The sequence below is a fragment of the Pogona vitticeps genome, chromosome 1 (genome assembly GCF_051106095.1).
Source record: "Pogona vitticeps strain Pit_001003342236 chromosome 1, PviZW2.1, whole genome shotgun sequence".
NCBI lineage: Eukaryota > Metazoa > Chordata > Lepidosauria > Squamata > Agamidae > Pogona > Pogona vitticeps.
In genome coordinates this window covers 41,679,743-41,700,290 of record NC_135783.1, presented here as the reverse complement: position 1 = coordinate 41,700,290, position 20,548 = coordinate 41,679,743, and the positions used below count along the sequence as shown (strand labels likewise).

At 39.8% G+C, this 20,548-nt stretch overlaps 1 protein-coding gene across 9 annotated transcripts in view; it reads left to right on the top strand.

Annotated features, from left to right (window-relative positions):
* BABAM2 (BRISC and BRCA1 A complex member 2) overlaps positions 1-20,548 on the top strand; it is a 226,112-nt gene that overhangs the window by 48,489 nt on the left and 157,075 nt on the right. For all 9 annotated transcript variants that reach the window (XM_020793128.3, XM_020793131.3, XM_020793130.3 and 6 more), the window contains exons 5-6: positions 6,593-6,787; positions 10,522-10,596. In XM_020793128.3, the coding sequence (XP_020648787.1) occupies positions 6,593-6,787; positions 10,522-10,596 (270 nt within the window). The remainder of the gene's footprint in view (positions 1-6,592; positions 6,788-10,521; positions 10,597-20,548) is intronic.

The window sequence follows — 20,548 nt, the reverse complement described above, 5'->3', positions numbered from 1 at the left end:
GTCAATGACACATTTTGCTGTTGCTTTAATACGGATATTCTAGTAAAATTTGACATAAAGGTTTATTTAAAATATAATGGCTGGGATCCAAAGGGCTGTGCTTAGAAGTCTGCATGCATACCAGGACTTCAACAATTCCCAGAGTCTCTCATGTTTGAGAGACACTCCAGAATGAATCTTAATTTGGCTTGAGGACCAGCAAAAACAAACAAACAAATAAATAAAAAAGGCAAGTTTTTCCTCACTTGTGTGTACATACAGATACAATCTCTTCTCCTTCACATGGTTATTTCCAATGTTGGCCAGAAATTTCTGACTTTGTTGTTGATTGTAGAGGGGAATAGTGCAAATATGGTAACTTCTTGTTTTAACCATACTGAAATTGATATATTTGCTGTTTGCAATATTTTCCTTACATTTCTATTATGTTGCAAGTCACAAATCTCATACAGTATTGTTAAGATGTCAATTCTGAATGACAGTATTTAAAAACTTGGATTTCTCCAGTGAAATCCAAGTGCTTTAGTGGCTGAAATTAGGTTGTAATAAGTCACAAGTACGCCCATTGAATCAGTGTGGATTTGATTCAATGGGCCTATTCTAGTTGTGACTTGCTGTGACAAGCAACATGATTTCAGCCAGTAAGAAGACTGAATTAAATTACTGATCTTAAATCATTTATTTCCTCAAAAAACATATCTACTGAATGACTTCTGCAACAACTAAAACTGACTGATTTGAAATTGTATGTAGAGCCTTTGTGTTATTTAAGAACCTATATAACAGCTTTGCTCAGATACATGCTTCTTGCAGTACAGCATTATGTCATTTTTAACAAGGACAATCAACAGATTTTCCCTCCAGTTGATTTATGTTAGTACATATATGGAGACAAGACAAAGGTCTTGTATTCATTATGAGTTGCATCAGACTTTCCAGAATCAGTGTCTGGTAAGATGCACTGAGGACATTTTTCTTTCTGTTCTTTTACTTGGAAAATGGACTTTAACTGTATATCAGCTATTAGTATAGGTCTTAAGACATAAGACATAAGACATAAGAAATTTATTTGTCATTGCACTCACAAGTGGGTGCAACGAAATGAGGTGCTCTTCCCCAAGGTAAAACTGGACAACAGCACTACAAAAAAAGTTAAAATATACACAACACTCACCATACAAATATACCTCGTTTCTCCCAGCAATTAAAATTCCACCAAAAACTTATGACCCCGCATTTAAACTCAATACTGCACTTGGGTAGAAGCTGTTCTTGAATCTGCTTGTCCTTGCTTTCAATACCCTGAATCTCCTTCTCGATGGTAATAGTTTAAAGAGCTGATGTCCCGGATGAGAGGAGTCTTTCAGTATGTTAGATATCTTCCTCTTACATCTGTTCTTATACAATTCTTCCAAAGAGAGGAGTGAACAGCCAATGATGTTTTGGGCCGTCTTAATCACCCTTTGAATTGCCTTTTTCTCTGCCACTGTGCAGCTCGTGAACCATACACAGAGACAGTAGGATAATATGCTCTCAATCGAACTCCGATAGAAGGTGATTAACAAACTCTCAGTCAATTGTTGTTTTCTAAGAATCCTTAGAAAATACAACCGTTGTTGCGCCTTCCTGATTAACGCAGCGGTGTTTGCACTCCAAGTCAGGTCATTTGTTATGATGGTCCCAAGAAACTTACATTCAACCACCTGTTCCACACAAACTCCATCTATATACAGTGGCTGAATGTCTGCTCTTTTTTTCCTATAGTCCACTATAAATTCCTTGGTTTTTTGGATGTTAAATAGAAGATTGGGTTTTTTTGCACCAACGGGATAGCTGTAATACCTCATCCCGATACGCAGACTCATCATCCCCGGAAATAAGTCCTACTAGTGTAGTGTCGTCTGCAAATTTGATAATCCTATTACTGGGATGTTTATTGGTGCAATCCGATGAATAAATGGAGAACAGTAGTGGACTGAGGACACAACCTTGTGGAGTGCCAGTGCTGAATATCTTGTCAGTAGAGATGTAGTCATTCAGTTTAACCCTTTGTGGGTGATTTGTCCACAGACAGATAGAATCTGGAAAATCTAGATCTTTAAGTTTGACTATTAATCTGTGGGGTATAATGGTATTAAAAGCAGAGCTAAAGTCCGCAAACAGCATTCTTACATAATTCCCTTGTGTTTCCAAGTGGGATAAAACCATATAAAGCACTGTATTAATCGCATCCTCAGTTGATCTATTTTCTTTGTAAGCAAACTGAAGCCCATCAAAGGAATCAGGAAGGCAGGAGATAATATATTTCGGAACTAACTGCTCAAACAAACAAGTTAGTGTTAAATTTAGACATCAGTTTAAATAGGTTTTTTTAAAGGTAGTTGTAATAACTTAATTTGTCTTCCAAACAGTTCTTCTTTTACAGGCTTGCACTTTTAAAATACTGTATCTAGTTGGCTTTGGAATGAAATAGCTATTGGAAGAAATGATTTTTATTTCTGAAGTTGATGTATGAGGATGGGGAAATCAAAAACTGTTCTGATGCAATATTGTTCCACTTGCTGACAAGAACAGCCTTGCCATATGAATAAAACAAATGATAGCTTTCTCTTTTTCTCCTTTCTTTTTGTCTGTAAAGGAGTGTGTGGGTAGGCAGTGTTCTGCTAGTGTTGGGGTGGGAGATATTATTCCTCCCCAGTGCAAATCATTGATGAAGATGTTGCTCATTTCCGTTAAAACAGTATCAGTGAGGTAAGGCAGCAGAAAAATGTGGAGGGAGTATATTCCTATTCCTTGATGTGATGATCACAGCCATACTAGCACATTGCATCCTTCAGTTTTCTGGGAAGAGTGTTTGTCTAAAACCGTGTGAATAGGAAGTAGGAGCTGTGCAGAATGTACTTGCTTGTTTGGTTACTTCTGACTTTGTGATGCAAGAGTTGGGATTCCCTGTAGAATACACAGTGTGCTTTAGACCAGTGGTCTCCAACCTTGGGCCTCCAGATGTTCTTGGACTACAACTCCCAAAAGCCTGTACTACCACCTCTGCTGGCCAGGATTTCTGTGAGTTGAAGTCCAAGAACATCTGGAGGCCCAAGGTTGGGAACCACTGCTTTAGACAACGGAATAAACTGAAGTTAGAGCTAACATGTTCTGGACACTTGGTCACAAAACAAATTGTTATTGTCATGAACAGATTGATGCCATTAGGGGTAGGTTTTTTTTTAAAAAAATTCTTGTATTATACATCCCATAATTACCCATTCTAGGAGCTCTGTCTGACTTACAGACACTTAAATGTGGCTCACCTGGGGAAAAAAGACCTAAACTGAAAAGCTTTGAGGCTTAGCTAGGCCTAGTTTCACCCAAATTTCCTGTTCTTGCCATTGTGTTCGTTCAGAGCTTTCTTTCTGAGCAGGAAGCATGAGTGGAGCTAGGCTTATCTAAGTCCCAAAGCTTTCTGGTTTAGGTCTTTTCTCCATGTGAGCTACATTTGTCTATAATGTGTGTATAACTCAGATAGAACTCTTAGAATGGGGAATTGTGGGATTTGTAGTCCGGGAGATCTGAAAACTCACATCTGTAATAGCCATACCAATATGAGATAGGAAACAAATATCATTTCAGATGTTGCATTAGAATCTATTTTCCATTCACTTAAAAAAATCACTTACAAGATCGAGAGGTTGCTTGATTGCACTCATTAGACCTAGCATTAGTCTGGCAATGAAAGCAACCCCCTTGACACTATAACCTTGGGTGGCTATGGTTGGTGTGACCATTTTAGTCCACTCTTGCTTGATTTTGTTTGTGGATACCTATTGTGTAGGTTGGTTACCTGGCTGCATGATAGAATGAACTGGTTGATTGACAAGTGAGCGTTTGGTGAGTGATATGTATGACCATTGGGATTAGGGTGAGAGTATGTCTTCATATAACTTTGCTTTAATTGACTGCTTTCCCCAATCCAAATGAGAGATGGGGAGAGAGTATATAATAGTGTTTAGGATGTCAGATGGGTAGGTTTGTTGTTATCAGTTAATATTGTGAATTTACGAGAAAGATAGGATTTTGAAATTTGTTGGGATAAAGGTTGTATTAGGACTAGGTATGTGACTAAGTGAGATGAATAAAGAGATAGATGGAAGTGGAATGTATTATATTTGTGAAATTACAGACTTTAACTAAGATGTATGGAAAGACTGCAAGAAATATATTCTATTTGTGTTATTAGTCAGTTTTTATTGTCTAATCTTATAAAAATAACAATTCTCTTGTACATAAAGCATCTATTTTCTAGTGGCAGTTATCAAAATACAATGAAACCTCTACTTACGAATGTCCCTACGTACGAACGATCCAACTTACGAACAGCTCCGTTCGCAAATGTTGCTTCTACTTGTGAACGGAGCTTCAAGATACGAACAAAAAATGCAGGGGAGGCGGGAAAAGCGCGAAATTTTCTGTTAATCGTTGGCCAGCGAAGAAGCTATTTGTCTGCAACATCGCTTGTCCAAGCGGTCAGAGAGTAGATAGGGAGAGAGTCTTCAGACTTCCTGGTACAGTATTGCCTGGTACTGCCTGGTACTGTACTGTACGGACTGTATTTTTTTGGCTTTTTTTTAATTTTGGATTTTTGGATGTTTTACTTTCTTTTTTTAAACAGAGAGACTGCCTGTTCTGGGTGAATACATTGTATTTACTGTACTGTACAGAGTTGAGTTTTTTTTTCAGCTTGGTGTGGGGGTAGGGCTAGGTGGGGGTTATGTTTCTGTGCCCTAATGGGTCTTGCAGTGTGGATTTAAAATGTGAAAAGTAGACTGTAATGTTAAATTAAATTAAATGTGAAAATTATACTGTAATTTTAAAATGTAAAATTTATTTATTTATTTTTGTATTCTGTGGCTTCTAGGGTTTGTGTACTGTGACCTCTCTGTTGTTTTAAAATATGTGGGTTTAAAATGTGACTCGAAAGTCTTTTTTTTCTTTGGGGATCTGTTTGCTGTAATAATGGTTGATGGTTGTTGATGCAGGCAGGCAGACTTTAAAATTGAATTTAAAATTGGGTTTTAAAATGGAGTCTACTGTAGACTCAAGGCCCTCCCCACCACCACCCATTGTCTTATCTCTCCCTCCCCCTATGCTCTCTTTTTGTGATGAGGAATTCTGTGCTGGAATAATGATTGCTTATTGTTGATGCAAGCAGGCTTTAAAATGGAGTTTACACTCAAGTCCCTACCCCCCCATCTTGTTTAGTCTCCACAGTCTTTTTTCTTAAAATCAAAAAGTATTCTGTGAAGGGCTGTGCTGGGTGTTGATGCAGGCAGACTGTAAAATGCAGTTTAGACTCTCTTTTTGTGATGAGGAGTTTATTTTTATTTTATTTATTTATTTTATGTGTTGGAATAATGCTTGCTGGATTCTATGGCTTTTTAAAAGGTGTTCTGTTTAAAAGGTGTTCTCCTGCCTTTTTTTAACCTAAAAGGTGCTTGGTTTTCTTTAAAAGCTGTATGTTTTTTAAAGGTGGTATATTTAGAAGGTGTTCCCTACCCCCTCCCTCCTTTCCTGCTCTTTTTTAAACCTAAAAGGTGCTTGGCTTGACTTGGTTTTGTTTAAAAGCTGCTTGTTTTTAAAGGTGTTCTGTTTAGAAGGTGTTCTTTCCTGCCCCTTTTTTGACCTAAGTTAATCTTAGGTCAAAAGAAGAAAAATTCTCCCCCTAGTGGTAGAGGACGGATTAACCGGCTTTGTATTTAGGTCCTGTGGAAACTAATGCTTCTACTTGCGAACGGCGCCTCTAGATAAGAATGAAAAACAGCCAGAATGGATTAAATGGTTTTCAGTGCATTCCTATGGGAAATTTTGCTTCTGCTTACGAACGTTTCAACTAATGAACATTTTCTGGGATGGATTAAGTTCGTAAGTAGAGGTTCCACTGTAATAAATATCGATCCTGATTGCTTGACTGTAGCTCAGCAAAGTGTGGGGAGAAAAAGTACAACTTTTAAAAGGTTTCCAGTTTGGGAACCATTGGCTGCCACACTTTCCAAGGTTTAGAATTTTAAGAAAAGGCTGAAGAAAAATACAGGACTTCTACTTATTTAGACAAGTAGAACAAGACAGATGACTAGCTGTGTTGTAGCAATGGCAAATCTGTAATCCCTGTTTGTTCCTCAACTGATGGAGGCTTAGAGGTTTCACAGTTGACATTTTTTATTTTAATTGCCCCACAGTTTTTTTATTATTGTATCATCCAGAGTGTGACTACGTTATGGCTCCCTATGGTAAGGAAGTAAAAAATGATGGATGTTAGCAGGACATGTTGACTAGATTGGTTCTTGTTGTTGTTGCTGCTGCTGCTACTACTACTACTTCCATCTGCCACAATCAGTGTAAGGGGAAATGGAGACTGCTGCTGCGAAACACTAAGACGTCACCTGAGGAAGGTGAAGTTGCCAAAGTTCTGATTGGAGGTATTCCAATGGAATTTCCACTGGAAGCAATTATAGTGCCATACTGGTTGGTCTAGTACAAGGCCTCAATTTGCACAGAAAAAGGAAGTATACTACTTAGTTCTTATCTCTTTTTTGCCCAGAACCTGGCCTCCTGGAACCCTTCAAACCCTGAATGCCTCTTGCTTGTTGTAAAAGAACTTGTGCAACAGTATCACCAGTTCCAGTGTAGCCGACTACGTGAGAGCTCTCGCCTCATGTTTGAGTATCAAACATTACTTGAAGAACCTCAATATGGAGAGAACATGGAAATTTATGCTGGTAAAAAGAACAACTGGGTAAGTATACTAGCAAAACAATATAAATTTCTGCCGCACAGTAACAACAGCCACTGGTTTGGGGTTGTATGTGGCTCTTAAAATAAATGAGATTCCCTCAATTTAGCTTCCTTGCTCTCCATGCCATCTTTGGGTTGTCACTATGTTATAGTAACTTATTTGAATCTAATTTCTAAATAAACAACTATATCTGGAACTATTGTATGGCGTGAAGAATCATGGTATGTACCATGTACCAAAGACAGAAAGAAGAAAACAGATTTTGCTGCTATGGGATATAAACACAAGTTTCTCAGCTAACCTCAACATTGCTAGTATTTGACTAGTTTAGGAGTCAGCATCTGGAGATGCCAGGGCCAAAATCAGCCTCAAAATAGGTTTATTCCTCCTTTAGTTTTCTTCTGTTGCCAATTGTAGAGGAAAAGTAGGGGAAAGGGTAACAGAACTTCTTGGCAAACCACTTCAGGTGATGCCCACTTCTAAGTGCTATTTCAGGAAAGCCAGGAAATTGCATAAAGGACTACAGGTAGCCCTTACCATATTTTTCTGTATATAAGACATTACTTTTTGCTAAAACAGAGTAAAAGTTGAGGGTGGTCTTATACATGGAAGTAAGGGAGGAAGGGATCAAAGCGCTGCAGATCGCAGCCCTTTAATCATGCAGCCCTTTCATGACTGCTTTACCCATTTCCTAAGTTCCGCGGGGCTTAGGAAGTGGGTAAAGCAGCCATGAAAGGGCTTCACGATCAAAGGGCTGCGATCCTGCAGCCCTTTCATTGCTGCTTTCCTCCTCCACTTCCGCACCCCTTTGATCCTGCTTTCGCGGGGCTTAGGAAGTGGAGGGGGAAAGCAGTTATCAAATTTTCTTATTTGGGGTTTGAAAAGTGGGGGTCGTCTTATACACGGAAAAATATTGTATATTACCATTTAGAGCCACCAAAATTGTATTTAATAATTTTTGTGTCCAAACATTTCTTGTACTTCAATTTCCATTAGCCCTAGCTGTTGAAATATATTTGTAGTGGTGAAAATTGTCCAAAACATCCAGGGTAATCCAAATTGAGGAAGGTTGGGCTAGAATCTTCTGAGGCATTTCTGAAGGAAGGAACACATCCTAAAAACATTTTCACTACATCAGAACAGTGCTCTGAAATACAGTGGTGCCTTGCAAGACAAAAGTAATTCATTTTGCCATCTTGCGAAATTTTTGTCTTACGAAAGGCGGTTTCCCTTAGGAATGCATTACAATGCATTCCTTTGGGAAACCTCACAAGACAAATGAATTATTTTCGTCTCGCGAGGCATTGGTCATGCAGGGAAAAAATCATCTTGCAAAGTACGGCCATAGAAGAAGCCGTCTTGCAAGTCACCAACACGATTGCAAAAACCATTCGTCTTGTGGGTTTTTCGTCCGGTGAGGTGTTCGTCTTGCGAGGCACCACTGTACTCTTTTGGAAAGTTCAGACTTAGAATATGAAAGGGGTAACCACCCACTGTTCTCTTCCTTTTGCTTGTTGGAAGAGGTACAATACAGAGTGTCAACTATTAGTAGGTACAGATGGCCCAGTGAATAAACCACAAACCTAAGATCTTTGATTTATTGAGCCACTCCTTCAAGTTCTACTTCCCCATGTTATCAGAACGTCAGAAAGCATTAAATTTATGGCTCCTAAGGAAGTGGATTCTTGTTTGTAGCTGGTGGTGCATTTGCATTTTGTAAATGTCCTACTCATCAGTGATGTCACAGACATTGTTGCTGAGTAATACAGCAACTTATCTACTTTCTCCCACACATACTATATTATAACTCAGATTTTTATTCATCAAGAGCCAATTCTAACAGATATTTTCACTGCTGCATAAAGAAAATTTGGTTGCATTCTGGTGTGCATGTACCCATGGTTATGTGAAACAGCAATCACCAGAGTACAGGTTGCTGTCCTCTGAAGATGCTGGCCACAGAGACTGGCGAAACGTCAGGAAGAACAACCTTCAGAACATGGCCAAAGAGCCCGAAAAACCCAGAACAACCAAACAGCAATCAGTTCAGATGAGATTTTGTAATTTGAGAACTTCTGGTCCCAGAAGTAATTTAGAATCCCCAGACAGACTTTTGGGAATGGGAAGAGGAAACCAGAAGGCAAAAGAGATGTCTTTCTGTCACCACTGTTTGCTTCACTCCATGTGTTTCAGCTAGAAAAAGGGAATGCCGCCTCTATCATGCTGGTTTCTGGAAATTGCCTTACCATTGTATGGGAGGGTAGTTCAGTGAGAAGGTACCCCTATAATTTCTAATAAGTAGCAAGACAGTCATAGACCACTGGGCAATTCCTGACAAGCAGTGCAAATGAGAGGACATTCCCTTCTTCCCAGCAGATGTGAATGGAGAGAAGCACAATATAGAGATAAACATTTCCTTTACCATCTGGTTTCTCCTCTGTAAGTCACAGAAGTCTGCTTGGGATATAGATGACTTCCTGGACTGGAAATCCTTACACAAAATCCCATCCCTATTCACAACATTTTGATCAGCAACATCCGGTACTGTAGTGACATCAGAAACTGAAAACAACACCAAACTGAAGAGGAAACACAGCCATCTACAAATAAAGTATTTTTGTCATACATCAAAGGTGTCACGGACCACATGGGAAAACTTTTGAAAAAACACAACCTACAAAGAGTAGTCAGACCCACTACAAAAATACAACAAATGTTACGGTCAGCAAAGGACAAGCAGGACCCCCTCACCACTGCAGGAGTATACCGGACACCTTGCAGTTGTGGACAGGTATATATTGAAACCACAAAATGCAGCATTCACACCAGAATCAAAGAACATGAGAGACACTGCAGACTAAAAGAACAGGAAAAATCAGCAGTAGCTGAACATGCCAGAAAACAACCTGGATGTGAAATTCTGTTTCAAAATACTGAAGTACTGAACAACACCAGCAATCTGCATGTTAGACTGCACAGGGAAGCCTTTGAAATCCACAAACACAAGCAGAGCTTCACCAAAAAAGAAGAAAGTTTAAAACTCAACAAGGCCTGGCTCCTAGCACTGAAAAATACAGCCTGCAAAAGGTTAACAAACTCTACCCAGCCACAAGGACCAGTGATTATTGCACACAAAAGACCAGCTAACGACACCCATCAATCACAGTGACAGATCATCTCTCCCCCTTATCACAACAGTACATTGATTAAAAAAAAATGACTGATCACCATAATCACCCAATTTCTTGAAAAGGACAAAAGCTGTTCCCACAGCTGTAAATATTCAACTATCCAACAAATTGCAACAGAGCACAGACAGCATTCTGACTCCTGTCCTCTGAAGATGCCGGCCACAGGGACTGGTGAAACGGTAGGAAGAACAACCTTCAGAACACAGCCAAAGAGCCTGAAAAGCCCACAGCAACAAAGACAATAGTGCTTGGAAAGGGAGGCAGTGGAAACAGAGAGCAATCTAACGTGAAAAAAGATTGGATAGCTTTTTTGAAAAGATTTCTGTCATGCAATTTTAGTAGACTTTTTAAGTATTGGTTCTTTTAATGCTTAGTAAAATGTGAACAATGTTAGGACATTATTGGATCAATCTTTGTAAATTGTTGAGAAGCATTGCTTTATTAAACAGTGAACTTCCAAGAAATTTTAATATCCTCATTGCTGCTTCTGCTTCATGTACTTAATACAGTTATGTCACTTAATACAGTTATGTTTATTGACAGACTGGTGAATTCTCAGCTCGCTTCCTTCTCAAATTGCCAGTGGACTTCAGCAACATCCCGGCTTACCTTCTCAAGGTAAAATAAACTACCATAATAATAGCTGAGTTGCTGTGTGGAGGAATCTGAATTGATGAGATATTTGACATTCAAATGCTTCCTAATTTCTTGGGGAGAAAAACATAGAAAACTCCCTAAGAAAGCCAGCAGGTTTTTTGTGCACCTTAAAGTCTTAGAAATGGTAGAGTGTTTAGAAATAACTTGAGATGTTTGTGGAGAAATTGCTACAATGGTAACTTTGAATTCAACCCACACTGATAATTTGACTAGGGTTTTAACATGTTTAGTGATCATCAATCAGCTGCACTTTAATGTTTCCTTCTACAGTCAGCTCTGCATTATTACACTGTCTGTACTCTCCCTTTTGGCACCTCTTCTCATTTAAAAAATGAAATTAGCACAAGTACAGACTCTTTCCAAATTTATGAACAGGTTTTGGTACAACATTTAATAGCCAAATAGACTTCAAATGAGAAAAATCTTGTTGAGCCTTTAAAATTTAGTTGCATAGTCTTCCAGACAACTGTGAGGAGGACGTGCACACAAGAACTTCCCCATAGTTACTAAAGGTAGAGAATTGGAGTCAAGGAAATTGTATCTGGTTCCTGTTTCAAAGTATACATCAGAAAAAAAATGTATAACTGTGAAATCCCTCTTTGGCAGCTTTGCAGACCTGAAGGAAGAATAGAGCTTTACATGAAGGAACAAAATCACATTCTTCTCCTGTGTAAATGGCTATGTGATCTTTAGGTACCTTGTTCTAACTCCCATTAAAACAAGAAGTGTGTGATGACAAAGAGAGGGCATTTTCATACGTCCCACCCCCACTCTGTTAGGAACAGCTTGTGCTGGCTTTCTCTTTATAATATATTGAGATAATTTGAGTTACCCAAACATTTTCTATGATTTTATACCTTGCAGCTAGGGCTGTAAAGTGTATGTTGTTAATTCTGTGTTTTTAATTTTATAGAATTTATTGATCTGTAGTATATTTGTAGTGCTTTTGTTTGTAAGCTGCCCAAAGAATTGATATTATTCAGAGGCTATATAAATACACTAATGCATAGCAAGAACTAATGGAAGAAGAGGAGGTGATAAGCGTGTGAATAATAAGCCCTTTCATCTTTCATCAGGCTTCTATTATGGAATAATCTACTCTGAACTGAGGAGAGGTAACAGTTAGTGGAGAATTTAAGATAGAAATAAAATACCATGTCTGGTTGTAAATTAAGATAATTGAAAATGAAAAGATTGCTATCAGCTGAGATACTAGATAATTTTCTCATCAAGCTGCTTTGAGAGATCAGGTCAGGAGGGAGAGCCTGAAGGTTTATTTTTTTTTTTTTTTTTGCATCATATCAAAAGTTTGGTAGACTCCAAAGATATTGTCCTTTTCAAGTCTAACTGGATCTTCTCATTGTCATATACAGTGGTGCCTCGCTTAACGAGTGCACCATTTAAAGACGAATCCGTATAGCGACACGTTTTTTGCGATTGAAAAACCGATCACATTGCGATGTTCTGAATAGGGTAAACATCACATTGCGATGATCGGTAAGCGTTTCGCTTACCGATCTTCGCATTGCGATATTTTGGAAGAGCTGATCGGCGGTTCCAAAATGGCCGCCGGAAGAAGAAAATGGCTGCCCGCAGCATTTTCGCGCCGATTCCTTGCTTACCGAGGTGGCAAAAATGGCGGCTGGATGGAGGATTCCCGCTTAGCGGTGAGTTTTGTCCCCATAGGAACGCATTAAATGGAGTTTAATATGTTCCTATGGGGTTCCCCCCCACATAGCGATGTTTCCGGATAGCGACGTTTTTCCTGGAACGGATTAACGTTGCTATGCGGGGCACCACTGTACTGCCAGTTAACTTAAAGGACTTCTGAAACCTTCAGTTAATAGAATCTAAGTGATAGAAATAATTGCAAATTAGAAGACACAAGCAATATTTATGGCCTTAAGGCTTAGGTAATCAAAGGGCAAGAAATTTTGGAAGATAACCTATTTTGGAAGTTTTGGGTGCAACACAGATATTTAACATTGAATTATAGTCTCAGTTATTATGAAATAAGCTCAACTGAACTCACTGCCATGTAACCTCTGACTAAAGAACTGTATATGCAACTGTACTATCAAAACATTTCTGAATGAAGGAATTAAGTCATATATTCTGTAGCCAAAACAATTTTTCATATTCTTGTAAATCTGATATGTTGAAATTGTGATTGCATATGTGGTATGTTACTGTTAAAGTATTTTTGTAGAAGAGAATGTTTTCACAAAGAAAGGTTGTGTTGTGGACTTAAAAAGCTATAATGCTGAGCCTATAAGAACACAGTGAATCTGCTTATCGGCAAATACAGGTTATTATTTGCATTATTGATTTGTATTTTTTTACATATTAATCCTGGATAGTTTTATAATGGGAAAAGACTTTGTACAGGCTCACATGAGTTTTTGTCCTCTTGTTCACTTACAAGGTTTAAAGGTCTAACAAGTTAAAAAAATTCTGAAAATTAATCCTTTCAACCTTCTAGTTGTCTTGAATTTTATTTATAAAATAAGAACTACTGAGAGCTGACTGGAACTGTACTGTCTATATCCGACCCAAAGGAATAAATAGTGTTATGCTTTTATGACTGTTTGAAATGAGTACCCAGAAGTCCAATAAAATTTGAAGTTATTTTTTCTTCCTGAAATTAAATACAGTGGTGCCTCGCATAACGAGCACACCGTTTAACGATGAATCCGCATACCGATGCGGATTTTGCAATCGCTAATGCGATCGCATACCGATGTTTCTTCGCATAGTGAGGGGGAACAGCTGTTCGGCGGTGGCCGGAACACCCAAATGGCCGTTGGAACACCCAAAATGGCTGCCGGAACCACCCAAAATGGCCACCGGAACACCCAAAATGGCCACTGGAACACCCAAAATGGCCACCGGAACCACCCAAAATGGCCACCGGAACCACCCAAAATGGCCGCCGGAACACCCAAAATGGCAGCCGGAACATGGGGGAACATCGCAGAACGGTGAGTTTTGGGCCCATTTGGAACGCATTAAGCGATGTTTAATGAGTTCCAATGGGTTTTTTTGATCCGTATAGCGATGTTTCCCCATAGCGAAGGTTAATCCGGAACGGATTAACCTCACTATGCGGGGCACCACTGTACTTGTTTTATTGTAACTATTAAATAACTGAGGGAAAAATTGGAATTTTAAGAGTCACAACTTTAATGATTTGTCACATTGTTACCAAAGAACAGTATGCTTATAATTTCCTCTTTGGTTTGGTTTAGGGCAAGTTGAAATCTGTACGTTGACATTGCTGCTTTGGATCAGCTTCTAAAACCTTTGACTTATGTTTTTTTAGCAGGCAGCAACCCTTGATAAAAGGTGGATGCTACTACTTTTAAATCTGTTTATTTTATTATATTGATAAAAAAGACTATCATAGAGTTTAAATATCCCATATGCACCTTCTCCTATAGTATGTAATATATTTCATCTGAATATTCTGGCTTAGGGTCCCTTTTGAAAAGTACTAGCAAAATTGTTTATACAAGAAGCTGTTTTATTTGTATACTTAGCCCAGTTTTGTCAACTCTGACAACAGCTCTCTGTGATTTAAGGTGGATTATCTCCTAGAGATCCCCTTACCTGAAGATCCCTGGTATTCCCTAGTGGTCTTCCATCTAAGTACTGTCAAGGCCTGACCAAATTTAACTTCCAGAATCAAATGGGATTGAATGCATTCAGACTAGCTTGGTAGCTTACCAATAATGCTAGAATGTAGGAACTTATGGTCATTCAAGTCCACATCAAGTCAGGGATTAAGCAGTACTCAAAGGGGTTGGTATTAGGAAATTGACTACGAGCATAATAGACTATTCTTTCTGACCATCTTTCTACAAAAAATCAGGCCATTGATTGATGTGAGACCTTGCACAGCGCTCCTGTGGGAGATGTAGAGCAGATACCCATTTTTCTTTTGCCTCCTTGGCAGTTAAAAGTATTCAGAATTGGCAATGACTCTTTGCATACATACCTCAAATTCTTCAATTGGTTGTACTCTCTCATTACTACTAACCTTGTAGTTATAATCTGCAGTTCTGCTGCTTGTGTTCTCTAGTTGTTGAGTGAACTTCTAAAAAGTAGTTTTATTTAGTTGCTGAAGAAACTAAATGTGACAAAAATGCGCTTGGAGAATTTAGAATACGTTATAAATCTGGTATGAAGAGAAGGAAACAGCATTTCCCTGAATACTTAGTAGTTGTTGTTCAGTCGTTAAGTAGTGTCTGACTCTTTGTGACCCCATGGACCAGAGCCCGCCAGACCCTCCTGTTTTTCACTGCCTCCCGGAGCTTGGACAAAGTTGTGTTGGTAGCTTCAATGACACTGTCCAGCCATCTCATCCTCTGTCATCCCCTGCTTCTCTTGCCTTCACACTTTCCCAACATGATAGTCTTTTCCAGGGAGTCTTCTCTTCTCATGAGCCTTCTTTATGGTCCAGCTCTCACTTCCATACATCGCTACTGGAAAAACCATAGCTTTGACTATGTGGACCTTTGTCAGCAAGGTGATGTCTCTGCTTTTTAAGATGCTGTCTAGGTTTGTCATTGCTTTCCTCCCAAGAAGCAGGCATCTTTTAATTTCATGGCGGCTGTCCCCATCTGCAGTGATCATGGAGCCCAAGAAGGTAAACTCTGTCACTGCCTCCATATTTTCCCCTTCTATTTGCCAGGAGGTGATGGAATCAGTGGCCGTGATCTTATTTTTTGGGATGTTGAGCTTCAGACCATTTTTTGCCCTCTCCTCTTTCATCCCCATTAAGAGGTTCTTTAATTCCTCCTTACTTTCTGCCATCAGAGTGGTATCATCTGTATATCTAAGGTTGTTGATATTTCTTCTGGCAATCTTAATTCTGGTTTGGGATTCTTCCAGTCCTTTCTTTCTTATGATGTATTCTGCATATAAGTTAAATAAGCTGGGGGACAATATACAGCCTTGTCGTACTCCTTTCCCAATTTTGAACCAATCACTTGTTCCATATCCAGTTCTAACTGTTGCTTTCTGTCCCACATATAGGTTTCTCAGGAAATAGATAAGGTGAACAGGCACTCCCATTTCTTTCGGAACTTGCCATAGTTTGCTGTGGTCCACACAGTCAAAGGCTTTTCCGTAGTCAATGAAGCAGAAGTTGATGTTTTTCTGGAACTCTCTGTCTTTCTCCATAATCCAGCGCATATTAGCAATTTGGTCTCCAGTTCCTCTGCCCCTTCAAAATCCAGCTTGTACTTCTGGGAGTTCTCGGTCCACATACTCCTGAAGCCTACCTTGGAGAATTTTGAGCATAACCTTGCTAGCGTGTGAAATGAGTGCAGTTGTACAGTAGTTGGAGCATTCTTTGTCACTGCCCTTCTTTGGGATTGGGATGTAGACTGATCTTTTCCAATCCTCTGGCCACTGCTGAGTTTTTCCAAACTTGCTAGCATATTGAATGTAGCACCTTAACTTATCTTTTAAGATTTTAAATAGTTCCACTGGAATACCATCACCTCCACTGGCCTTGTTGTTAGCCATGCTTTCTAAGGTCCACTTGACTTCACTCTCCAAGCTATCTGGCTCAAGCTCAGCAGCCACACTGTCTGGGTTGTCTGGGACATTGAAATCTTTCTGGTATAACTCCTCTGTGTATTCTTGCCACCTCTTCTTGCTGTCTTCTGCTTCTGTGATGTCCCTACCATTTTTGTCCTTTATCATGTCCATCTTTGCACAAAATGTTCCTTTAGTACAGTGGTGCCTTGATTTACGAACACCCTGACCTGTGAACAATTTGACTTACGAACAGTTCCGGCTGCAAAATTTTGCTTTGACTTACGGCTGGAACTTTGACAAACGAACAGAAACAGGCAGTGGAAAAAGGTGGGAAATTCAAAAAACCTAACCGTTGGTGGCAAAGAGGTTGCTTCTTTGTAGCTCTTTCCCCCAAATGTTTAGGGAAAGGGAGGCTGAACCTCCCAGGCTTTTGCCACCACTGCCATTGCCGCTTTTGGAGGCCTCCCAGGGCTTTCCTGCTGCCATTGGAGACCTCCCGGGGTTCCCCCACTTCCGCCGATCGCCATCTTTGGAGGCCTCCACTGGTGCCATGGGAGACCTCCCGGGGTCTCCCGCCATCGCCGATCGCCACCTTCAGGCTTTCCTGGGGGGTAGACGCGGTCTACCACCCGGGAAAGCCTGAAGGTGGCGATCAGCGGCAGTGGCTTCGGTGGCGGGGAAGGCTGGCTGAGCTCCCGGAGGGCTCCCCTCCAATGGTGGCTTCGGTAGTGGCGGGCCCGCGTGGCTATGGGGAAGGCCCGGTGAGCTCCTGGAGGGCTTCCTGCTGATGGTGGCGGGGCCTGCGTGGGTGCGGGGAAGGCCGTGTAATCTCCTGGAGGGCTCCCCGCTGACTGTGACTTCGGTGGTGGCAGGGCCCACGCAGGTGCGGGGAAGGCTGGGTGAGCTTGAGAGGAGGCTTTGTGGGGAGGTAAGTGTGCTGCTTTTTACTGTTTTGGGTGGCTTTTGCAGGGTGGTTTGGGCTGGTGGGGTTATTTTTGGGGTTATTTTGTGTTTTTGTTTTTGTTTTGTTTTTGCAGCCCCGGGGGCTTGCAGATTTTTATTTTTATTTGGGGGCAGTATTTCCCCCCTGGCCAGAATGGATTAATGCGTTTTCAATACATTCCTATGGGAAATGGTGCTTTGACTTATGGATATTTTGACTTACAAACGCCATTCCAATACGAATTAAGTTTGTAAGTCAAGGCACTACTGTATCTCCAATTTTCTTAAACAGATCTCTGGTTTTTCCCTTTGTATTACAGTATTTCCCTCTATTTCTTTGCATTGTTCATTTAAATAGGCCCTCTTGTCTCTCCTTGCTACTCTTTGGAATTCTGCATTCAATTTTATGTAACTTTCCCTATCTCCTTTGCATTTTGTTTCCCTTCTCTTCTCTGCTATTTCTAAGGCCTCAATGGACAGCCACTTTGCTTTCTTGCATTTACTTTTCTTTGGGATGGTTTTTGTTGCTGCCTGCTGTACAGTGTTACGGGCCTCCATCCATAGTTCTTCAGGCACTCTGTCCACCAAATCTAGTTCCTTAAATCTGTTCTTCACTTCCACTGTGTATTCATAAGAGATTTGGTTTAGATTATACCTGACTAGATTTTCCTCCTTTCTTCAGTTTAAGCTTGAGTTTTGCTATAAGAAGCTGATGATCAGAGCCACAATCAGCTCCAGGTCTTGTTTTTGCTGACTGTATAGAGCTTTTCCATCTTTGGTTGCAGAAAACATAATGAATCTGATTTCGGTATTGCCCATCTGGTGATTTCCATGTGTACGGTTGCCTCTTGTGTTGTTGGAAAAGAGTGTTTGTGATGACCAGCTTGTTTTTTTGACAAAACTCTGTTAGCCTTTGTCCTGCTTCGTTTTGAACTCCAAGGCCAAACTTACCTGTTGTTCCTTTTATCTCTTGACTCCCTACTTTAGCATTCCAATCCCATATAATGAGAAGACCATTTTTCTTTGGTATCAGTTCTAAAAGGTATTGTAAGTCTTTGGTCAATTTCAGCCTCTTCAGCATCGGTGGTTGGTACATAAACTTGGATTACTGTGATGTTGAAAGGTCTGCTGTGGATTTGTATTGAAATCATTCTATCTTTTTTGAGATTGTATCCCAGTACAGCTTTTCCCACTCTTTTGTTGACTTGCTCACATTAGTAGATATGGTAATCGTCTGAATTGAATTCACCCATCCCCATCCATTTTAGTTCACTGACACCCATGATGTCAGTGTTTATTGTTGCCATCTCCTGTTTGACCACATCCAGCTTATCGAGGTTCATAGAACTTACATTTCAGGTTCCTATGCCGTATTTTTCTTTACAGCATCTGACTTTTCTTTCACTTCCAGGCGCGTCTGCAGCTGAGCGTCCTTTCGGCTTTGGCCCAACCACTTCATTAGCTCTGGAGCTACTTATACTTGTTCTCTGCTCTTCCTCAGTAGCATGTTGGACGCCTTGCGACCTGAGGGGCTCATCTTCCAGCATCATATCTTTTAGCCTTTTGTTTCTGTCCATGGAGTTTTCTCGGCAAAGATACTGGAGTGGCTTGCTAGTTCCTCCTCCAGGTGGATCGCGTTTAGTCAGATGTATCCACTATGACCTGTCTGTCTTAGGTCTCCCTGCATGTCATAGCCCATAGCTTCTCTGAATAACTGAAGCCCCTTCGCCACGACAAGGCAGCAATCCGTGAAGTATACTTAGTATACTTTTTAAATACTTTGAAGATGTTATGGTCCTGCTCTTTCCTCTTGTTTTCTTTCTCTTTATATAGTTACTACCTAAACAAGATTGTTGGGCATCTGCTTCCATAACTGAATAAAAAAAAGCATGTTACTTAAGATTTAGAAGGATCCACTGTCCATTTAAGCACCTACTATTAAATAACATATTGTTCTTAGCTTTAATATTGCCTTTTAATCATGTAAGCTGCCTTTTTATTATACTCATTTTTTTTCAGCTTTAAAAATTGTCTTTTAATGTTGTAAACTTCCTTTGGTCTTTTCAATGAGAAAGGCGTGATAAAAAAGTATATAGAGATCTTACATTCTTTATATATATTCCCAGTTCTGCTATTTTATTTTATTTATAAATACCTGATAGCTTTTCTCTCTCTCTCTCTCTCTCTCTCTCTCTCTCTCTCTCTCTCTCTCTCTCTCTCTCTCTCTCTCTCTCTCTCTCTGTATGTATGTATGTATGTATGTATGTATGTATGTATGTATGTATGTATGTATGTATGTATGTATGTATGTATGTATGTATGTATGTATGTATACTGGGAAGGGCTCCACATGAAACCTTGGAAACCAGGTGCTAGCTTCTTATATTTCATAAAACTTCTGTTTTAATTTGTGCTGCTAGCAGTACGGAACAGTGCATGGAGATCATTTTAAAGAAGAGTCCATATGTAAGAGAATAAAAGTCATTCATGTAGTGAGCATTAGATCTCTTTTTGCTGGATACCTGTCATGTTAAAGCATCACAAAAACAAAAACCTCAGTATATCTTCTAGACATGAATTCATCACTGTGAAAAAAGAAATACTGTTCAATATATGCCCCTTAGTGTTCAGTAAGGAAAGCGTAAACTGAGTTTGACTTTGGGTCTGAAATATTATTAAAAATGATTTTATGATAGAGAATAAGAGCTATATAAAATGCTTAAATGATAACTTGATGCTTATGCACGTGTTTAAATAGTTACAGAGTTATGGTTAGACATCTTAGTCATACGTATATTTTGTCTGTTTTGTGGCTTGTCCAGATGGGTGTATAAATCACTATTTGAATTTTGGTTGGTACAGTTTGGTCCAAACCCAATTACAGTGTCCTCATGTGCTTCTACTTAAATTGACCCATCGTGCCTTTTAAGAGCTATTCTGTTCCTTTCTAGCAGAGCACTAGAGGCTTCTGGTTTTGCTTTGTTTTGTACGATTCAACACACTCCTAATTATCCTGTTGTGTAGCCCATGTGGGTGACTAGCTCACATCCAAATGGAGGTGTGAGCAGTGTTAATTGAGAAGACCACTCGGTGACACATTAGATGGGTTGTGACATTAAAGGGAGAGATAAACCCTCTCTATTTTTGTGGCTTTCTTTTTCAATATTTCCCTAACTGACATCGCAAAATTCTAATACAGTGCTAGGTTAATGTATTGCTCTTTCAATATGCCATTTATTGCTCTTTCAATATGCCACTTTATTTAACAACAAGAAAAAAGAATTTCACTGCAGCCCACTGAATGACAGCCATGAAAAAAGGCAGGAAAGGGGGCCAGTCCGCTCCATGGGCTCTGCCCTATGAGGCATCAGATTTCCAGCAGTGCCCCGGCTAAGGGGAAAGGGGAGTTACCATCTTTCTATCT